Here is an 8,585-nt window from a genome sequence, read left to right as displayed (position 1 = left end):
TCTGTGTCTGGCTTACTTCACTTAGCATAACACCCTTAAGTAGCATCTGTCTCTCCTAGGTTCGTAAGGCTGTCATAGAACATCCTCTTTCATCGTAAACCTCATAACTCGTTTCTTTTCAGCGGGTTGCTTTTGCCCAAAGTGGTCGAAGATCGCGGCGTGACAAGAACAGATGTTGGAAACCTGGGGAGCGGGATCTACTTCAGCGATTCACTCAGGTTAGTGTGTCATATCCCAAGCCACGTCGCTCACGCCCGCTGCAGGCAGTCGTCACCGAGTACTCGCTCTGTTTTCCTCTATCTTTTCTTGCTGAGGTGTCTCTCACCCCAGAAACAAGTACTGTAAGCAGCCGATTTCTCCACAGGCTGTAGAAGCGTGAGTTTCGCGGTGGATGTTTGGAAAGTGGTGTTTGTAATCCAGTTGGTGATTTTACTGTCCTGAGACCTTTTACGTATCCACACCCACTTAATCCTTACCACGCTCCTGCGGCCAATCCTGCTGGTACCCTCATGTCACAGAGAAGAACACTGAGGGACGGCCGAGGGTGTCTTGTCCAAGGTTACACAGCATTTGTCTTTCTCCAGAGCCAGTAATCTTGACTTCTCCAGCACATGGCCTCTCTTCTCAACAGTTTATCTCGTGTACATAACATTCCATCTTCAATCTCCTTGTTAATATTTAAATCTGTCCTCGTGATAGCCGCAGTGAATTGCACACCTGCCCTGTGCCGAGCACCAGGCTAAGTGCTTCATTGTCTGTACATTGTCCATAAACCTCACACTTGGTGTTATCACATCATTTTTATGGAAAGGATACAGACTCATGGAGGTTAAATAACTTACCTAAGGCTCCAGAGCTAGTTTCTATAAATCAGTAAGAAAAAGATAAACAACTCAATAAGTAAATGGGCAAAAAACATGAATAGGAACTTAAAAGAAGTGGAAACATGTATGGAAAATAACACTTGAAAAGATAAGTAATCAAGAACATGTAAAGTAAACCATAATGATACTATTTTACATCTGTCATATTGATTAAAAAAAAAATACTTTAGCATCTCTAGATGTTGGTGAGTCTCTGAAACAATCTAAACTCTCAGATACTTCCAGAAAGAATGTAAGAGACAAACCCTCTTGAAAAAGCTTTGGCATTATCTGGTCTAACTGAGGAACAGAGGTGAGTCCTGTGGGCTGGCCTCCAGTCCAGGAAGCAGTGCTCCTCAGCCTGGCTCACGATGGGATCATTGACTGCCGTTGACACCCCAGCTGGAGCATGGGCAAACACTGGGGTGCTGATTGCACCCCGGAGCAGTTAAGTCAGTATCTCTAGGGGTGAGGCTTGGGCATCAATAGTTTTTAAGCTTCATGGGTGATTATAATATGCAGCCGGGTCAAGAAGCACCACCCTAGGAAAACACTAGTGTTCATAGAGCAGGAGGCACTGCCAAGAATGGCTGAGGTCACCAGTGGCAGGCGCATGCTGGAAAACGATGCACACGTCCGCTGACAGTGAGATGAACCGGTGCAGTTGCTGTGGTCCCACACGGAGTCCTGAATGGCACCTTTAACATGTTATTGCAGCTACACGTGTCAAGTGGTGGAGCCTCAGCAGGGAGCCAGAATGGCTCTATGATTCTGTATATGTGCCAAGTTCAAAAACAAGCAAAACTAAACTTTATATTGTGAGGGACACATACCTACGTGCCAGTGCTATTTAAAAGAAAAGAAACTACACACAAAAATTGAGAGCAATTACGTCACATCTGGATGGCAAGGAAGGTGACACCACTGGGCATCAGAAAGACTAATGATGTTCTTCTTAAACCAGGTGGTGGCCCTATGTTAGTAGAATTTAACATTTATACTACAACTTCTCTTTCCTATGTACAAAGTATTTCAAAGTAAAAACTTTTAGATATTTAAATATTTTTTAAAAAGTTAATTAGCATCCAGTTGAATCTAGCAAAATTGAGGTCCTTTGTGACTTTTGACAGTGGTTTCAGTATAGAAGTATGAATAGAGCCGAACCGCAGTGGACTGAGGGGCGGTCAGCAAAGAAGTCAGTAGGGACAGTCGCTGACTCCATGAGGGTGGAGAAAAGGGAGGAGACAGAGGGAGCCGAGGCGGGGGCTGGAGGCATAGTCAGGGTCTGGGCTCCATGGAGGAGTTAGGCATTTTTTAGTTGCAGGAGAAGAACCCACACAAGGGAGAGGTTTATAGGAGGAAGGGGAGAAATTGACTTTTTTTTAAGTGCGGGGGGATAGAACAAAGGGTCATCAGGCAATGCTTTTATATTTTGGTCTTGATCTTTGAAGAAATAGAGGTATGTCCCCAAAATGTTGCTCCTGAAGGCAACCCAGCCTATGTTCCTAATAAATAGCCCGATGCTTTATTAAAGTTGCTGGATCCTGAAGAAGGTTGAAACACAGTCTCTCCTGTGGGTGTCTTGAAATTTTCACTTTTCAGTTGCATTCAGAAGGGCCCTGAGAACTCAGCACCCGTCTTGCCCTTGACCAGCTCTTACTCGCTGGTACTTAATGTTCTTTCTGAGCTAACATGCGGAGAACCAATTTGCTTTTTCTTAATTAATAAGGTGAGTTTCTGTCCTCTTTTACCACTGTGGTGTTTCCTACACCAAAATGCACATATCTCAGTAGCTAATAAAGGTTTAGGGGACAATGGGAGTCTTCTCTCTATGAGAACGAAGCCCTTTGGGCTGCCTAGCACAATAGAAGAGCAATCTATGTGGTCGTTACATGAAAATCTTAAATGACTGAATAGTAAGCTCTAAGTTGAATCGTAAGAGATTCTTCAATAGTAAAATCTGGAACATTCTACCAGCAATCTTTTAAACAGTGTCGCCTATGTACGGAATAAAATGTCATGACCACGTAGCTGTAAGTTATAAATACATTCTTTCTTCTTCGCATCTGCAGTACGAGTACTAAGTACTCACACCCCGGAGACACAGATGGTACTAGACTCCTGGTCGTCTGTGATGTGGCCCTTGGGAAGTGCTTGGACTTGCACAAGAAGGACTTCTCCTTGATGGAGGCACCGCCCGGCTATGACAGTGTCCATGGGGTTCCAGGAACAGCCACTGTCACCACGGACTTCGAGGTATTTGTATCAAGAAACGGGCAGAGAGGCTCCTGTGAAGAAGTTTAAATAATTATTGTCTACTGCCTGAATTCAATATTTTCTAAATTAGCAAACATGAAAATTTGCTTTTATGAAAATGTGCCAATAAAGGTTTTTTCCATCTATTTCTGTTTGCTCTAGGATGATGAATTTGTTGTATATAAAACCAATCAGATTAAAATGAAATATATTATTAAATTTTGTTTACCTGGAGATGAAATAAAGGACTTTCATCCCTGTAATACTACTGAATTAGAGGAATACACGCCCGAGATTTCAAATTTTCCAACAGTTGAAGGTTAGACAATTTTCTTGAATGTTGTTTTACATGCTATTACTAGAACTCAACATTATATTTTCAATAGAATTTATTTATGTTTGGTAACCATATTTAGGACCTCATAGGTAAATATTTTATTTCCTTTTTATTTTGTAAAATTGAAAACCAGGATGCTGGGGAGAGTTTAAGTGGTCTCAAGATCATGTTACTTCACTTACACTCCAGATTCAAGCTTGTCCAACCCCGGGATCGCTACTAAAATCTGCTAAACCAATTTCAGACGTCAGTGTGCAAACAGGGTAATGGGGCTGGTAGAATAGACAGACAGCACAGCATTAGGATCAGGAAGCTTGGGTTCAAGTGCCAGCTTGCCACTTACTAGACTATGTGATCTGTGACAGACCACATCCCAGTGTTGCTGTGAGGATTAAATGGGATAAGTGAAGGTACCCCCAAAACTGCGGTGTACAGGTTATGTATTAGTAATACAGATAAATGAGGGGATGATGGCTTTCAGAAAACTATAAGCCCAAACTACGATAATATTAATAGTTTTGTAAAAACATTAATGTTTTTAACTGCAATCAAAGTATTTTTTATCAGAAATGTATGACTTCATGTATGTTCAAGAAGACTACTCCAATTTTTTCTCTGGGATTCATTAAATGTCATGTTTGGGAAGAGAGTATCTATGTATGTAACCATATCTGTACTTTTGTGCTGCTTATTACAGGACGTGAACATTTTCTTAATATGCCGTGTTAGGAGTTTGATTTGGTCTTCCTCAGATCAAAAGCCTAGGGGATCTCAAACTTCTCCAACACGCTTTTGTAGCACAATAAATAATAGTGACTAACCAGTGCAAAATTGCAAACTCGGGAGTGTAGATATCTAGATTCTGCTTAAGCTGCTCTTATTCAGATGTTTCTAAGACCTCTGTGGACTTGTGTGTATGCTTAAGCATAGGCCTTTCAAGTACCAGCATGGCCCTGCGTTTTCAGGGCAGCTCCGCCGAGTCTGCAGACGAAAAGGGCCGAGTGTCTGCTGAGAAAGCGCCCGTTCTTGTCACATGTAGTCAATTACTCTTCGGAATTGGCTACTGAAAATCATAAAAAGCTGTTTGTCCGTTTTTCTTGAAATATGTGTGAAAGGAAGGGGGAGGAATAAAGACCCAGATAACAAAAACAGGGTACAGGGAGGGTTTTCAAAGCTAACGCTAGTATTTTTAATATGTAGATTACCGGTTACCAGACAGCGGGCCCTCCAGCAGCCTCGGGGCCGGCCTCCAGGATGCCTCTGGGAACTCGGTTCCTCTTGAGGACGTGTGCATCAAGGGGAAAATAATAGACTTCGTAGCCCAGGTATGCGCTTGGTGGTCTTATGATTCTCTGACAAAATGATGTAAGTTGTGAGAATGGGATTACACTTGCACAGACTCAGCAAAACATGCGCAATTCTAAACTTTGTGTATTCCTCGAGCACCTGCTCCACACTGGGGACTGTTCTAGGCTCAGTGTATGGCGACAAGCAGTGTGGAAACTCTGCCCTCACAGCACCCACATTGCATTGGGCAATAAACGTGATCAATAAATGAAATCCATGCTGTGTTAGACGGTGGTAGGTACAAGAGACAAAATTCAAGCCGGAAGGGACAGGAGCTTTGCGGGACAGAGAGGTTTCAACTTGTAAGTCGGCCAAGGAAGGCTACACTGGGAAGGTGACACCTGTGCACAGGTGTGCAGGAAGTGAGGGACAAAACCATGCAGATATCCTCAGGGTGCTCATTACAGGCAGCAAAAGCAGCACATGCAAAGGTCCTGAGGTAGGAGCAAGCTTGATGTGGTCAAGGGACACAAGGGAGGCCACTGTGGCTGGAGTTGCAGGGGAGGGCAGGGCAGCTCATGTCAGGACAAGGACCTTCTGTCCTTAATGCCGAGTAAAGTGGGAACCTTTCGAGATATATGACACCTGTGCGATGAGCAGACCTGGTTCTAACGGAACCGCACCGGCCGCCACGCTGAGAGTAGTCTGAAGAGGACCAGTCACAGTCTCTGGAAAACAGACCAGATGAGACTTGTTTTCCAGAAGCTTGTTGGGACGCACCCTCTGAAGAAACACCTGTAAGAGCCATGCGGGGTCGGGAGGGAGTACTTGACCGAAGGGGACATGGGACTGTGACACAGTCACACCAGAGTCCTCAGGGTGTCAGAGGGAGCTCGGAGGCCAAGGTGGCCCTTCAGAGATGGTCTGAATTGAGGCCCAGGGGCTAGGCCTTTTACCCCACAGGGACCAGTCATTGGATGTGACTGCCCCTCAGGGGGCATAACCTTGGGCAAAGCAGTTGGTCTTTGTCCACATTAGATCACCAAGAGACTCAGCGTGATGAGGGAAGCAAAGGCCAGCATTCAGAGCTTGGGGGTGAGGCCGAGACAGCAAAGGAGCCCGAGAGGGGGCCGCCAGTGAGCTCCACGGGCCAGGCTCTCTGGGAAGAGGGACCCTAGGGGTTGCTGATAGGTCGGGTAAAGTGAGGACTGAGACTCGAACATCGGGGTCACAGTGACATGGTCATTAGTGACCTCGGCAGTCACCTTTCTCGTGGAGTGGTGGCATGGGAAGCCTAGTCAGAGCGAGTTCAAGGGACGTGGGGGTGGCGAGAATTTGGAGACAAAAAAGAGAAAATGGGACAGTAGCTGAAGAGAAGTGGGGTGAGAGTGTTTTTTCTTTTACGGTGTAAGAAATCATAGCATGTGTGTGAGCCAGTGCAAGTGAGAAGAACTGAGTATCTAAGAAAAGGAGGTGTGGCTGTAAGTGCCTCTCTTCGCAGGCAGGAGAGGTGAGCACTGATGCTCAGAGTGGCCTCAGCCAGAAGCCTGCGGCTCGTCCATGTGTCCTCCATGACACATTGGATTAGACAACTTGGATCATTTGCTATTACAACTCTTGTGAGGCTTTTTCTGTGGGGAAGTTTGCCCAAAACTTTGCTCATGATTTAGCAGTGACTTTCCATTAATTTGAGATTAGACAGTTGGCCCGTGGGTTGACTTTGAGTCTCCAGGCACCCTGTATGTTCACGGCTCACACATCTGAGTCTTCTTGAAGTGAGTTCAGTGTTTTTAGGTTAGTTGTATAATGATTTTGCCTGAAAGAGGAAAATTAGGATGTCAAAAATTTGTACACTATATTGGTTTCTATTGTAAGTCCTAGTATAAATACTTTAAACGTGATTGTCTAAAATTATTTACTTTGTGAGTACCCAGTAGTGCAAAGAAAATGTTACTCCATATATGGTATCATCGAGTTAATGGAATATTTTTCTTCTTCAGGTCATTGTTTTTCAGACATACACAAATCAGAGTCATGTGCCCATTGAGGCAAAATACGTTTTTCCTTTGGATGATAAGGCAGCCGTGTGTGGTTTCGAAGCGTTCATCAACGGGAAGCACATAGTGGGGGAGGTAAGTGGAGGAGGTGCGCTGTGACCTCTCTGGTTCCAGAATCACTTTCCCATTTACCCAAATGTTTGTTATCTGAGTCCCCACAGCTGTGAGGCTGAGGGGCAGCCTTATCTTAAAGGTATTCTTTGGAGGACCAGACACTGGCGCAGTTAGCCTTCACATGCACATCCAGCCCAGATGACCTGCTTTCTGCTCCTGTACGTGCAGTCTGCAGCGGTCAGCACCTTTTAGTTGGCCTTTTCTCATTCAAATTCTTATTAGACAAGAGCGATCATTGATGATCATTTCATATATTTCAATTCATCTTCAACAGTCTCTTAGTTTTCTGTTTTTGCCTAGGTTTTAATAAACATTGATGACATTTTCCTTAGTAGAGTGTAAAATCACTGTTCATATTATGACTGGTATAAAAATCATCTTTTCCAGATTAAAGAGAAGGAAGCCGCCCACCAGGAATATCGAGAAGCCATCAGTCAAGGCCATGGCGCTTACCTGATGGACCAGGATGCACCCGTAAGGCTGGCTATCCACCCATCAGTCTAGCATCCTTACCAGAAAGGGGAAAGGAGTCGGAATGTGAAGTTCATGGTGGGAACTAGGATGATCCACATCATGTCAGGCCCTAGAATTTCACTTGCTGCTAGCAGGGGAGGCCGGGCTGCTCAGACCCGGTGACCCCTCTCACAACATGACCACACACACAAGAGCCGCTTCTATTAGGGGAACCAAGTTTCCCAGAAGTAACAACAAAAAGGAAACATTTGGGATACATCATTTTTATCTACTGATGAAAGAGAGTAACAATGTATTTACCTGTTTCCTAGAACTGAACTCACCTAGCAATTTATTCCATCCTCACCAAATCACAACCCAGGGTCCCAAGAGAGGCCCAGGTTCTTTTCTTCCTGATTATTTGCTTTCACAGGGATGGACTGGGGGGGATCTGGACAAAGGGACAACTGTCACACCCGCTAGATTTCTTTCCTTAAGTAGAAGCTGTTTTAAGTGCACCTCAGGCAGGTACTAGTTCACAAGCCCTCAGTTTCTACGCAGTGTTCTAATGTAGGTGCTTAGTTGCTTTTAAAGACGGACCATATGCTTCACGTTTCACCTCTGAGGATGCCACATTGCCATGGTATTGTGAAAACTGGATATTCAGAGAGGGAGTTATTAATTTAAGTTATCAGTTTAAGGGATAACTAACCTTTTGATATCTAGTATATCCATTTGCAGAATGGGATGATCAAGGAAGCGGTCACTGTTAACCAGTTAATAAACCCCCGCCCCCAGCTGAAGCATGTGGATGAGAAAAGCCTGGGCTCATTTGACAGGCTGCCACTTCGCAGTGTGGGGTCATTGTCATAAATGAATTGGTCTGCATGTTTCCTCCTTGATGCTAATAAATTTCCCTAGGAATATGACCCACAAGAAGAGTCTTCACAAAGGATGTTACCTGTGGGTAGTCCGGTCAGAACCACTGCTGGCCCAAGCTGCCGAGTCCCTGAGAATGTATTTTGCCACCTGGTGACTGTAATGTTCTTATACTAAAATATGTTAATAATATAATATATTATGTAAGTAATATGTATTATTATACAGTGATTCTCGAACAACACCCAGGGGCTAGGCCTTTTACCCCACAGGGACCAGTCATTGGATGTGACTGCCCCTCAGGGGGCATAACCTTGGGCAAAGCAGTTGGTCTTTGTC

At 44.5% G+C, this 8,585-nt stretch overlaps 1 protein-coding gene across 1 annotated transcript in view; it reads left to right on the top strand.

Annotated features, from left to right (window-relative positions):
- Positions 1-8,585, top strand: part of PARP4 (poly(ADP-ribose) polymerase family member 4) — a 67,409-nt gene that overhangs the window by 24,780 nt on the left and 34,044 nt on the right. Inside the window, exons 13-17 of the mRNA XM_011375489.2 lie at positions 2,936-3,119; positions 3,282-3,438; positions 4,657-4,781; positions 6,744-6,875; positions 7,302-7,388. Of these exons, the coding sequence (XP_011373791.1) occupies positions 2,936-3,119; positions 3,282-3,438; positions 4,657-4,781; positions 6,744-6,875; positions 7,302-7,388 (685 nt within the window). The remainder of the gene's footprint in view (positions 1-2,935; positions 3,120-3,281; positions 3,439-4,656; positions 4,782-6,743; positions 6,876-7,301; positions 7,389-8,585) is intronic.

The sequence above is a fragment of the Pteropus vampyrus genome, unplaced genomic scaffold, assembly GCF_000151845.1.
Source record: "Pteropus vampyrus isolate Shadow unplaced genomic scaffold, Pvam_2.0 Scaffold272, whole genome shotgun sequence".
Lineage (NCBI taxonomy): Eukaryota > Metazoa > Chordata > Mammalia > Chiroptera > Pteropodidae > Pteropus > Pteropus vampyrus.
Note: the sequence above shows the minus strand (reverse complement) of the source record. Positions and strands in the feature narration are given on the sequence as shown.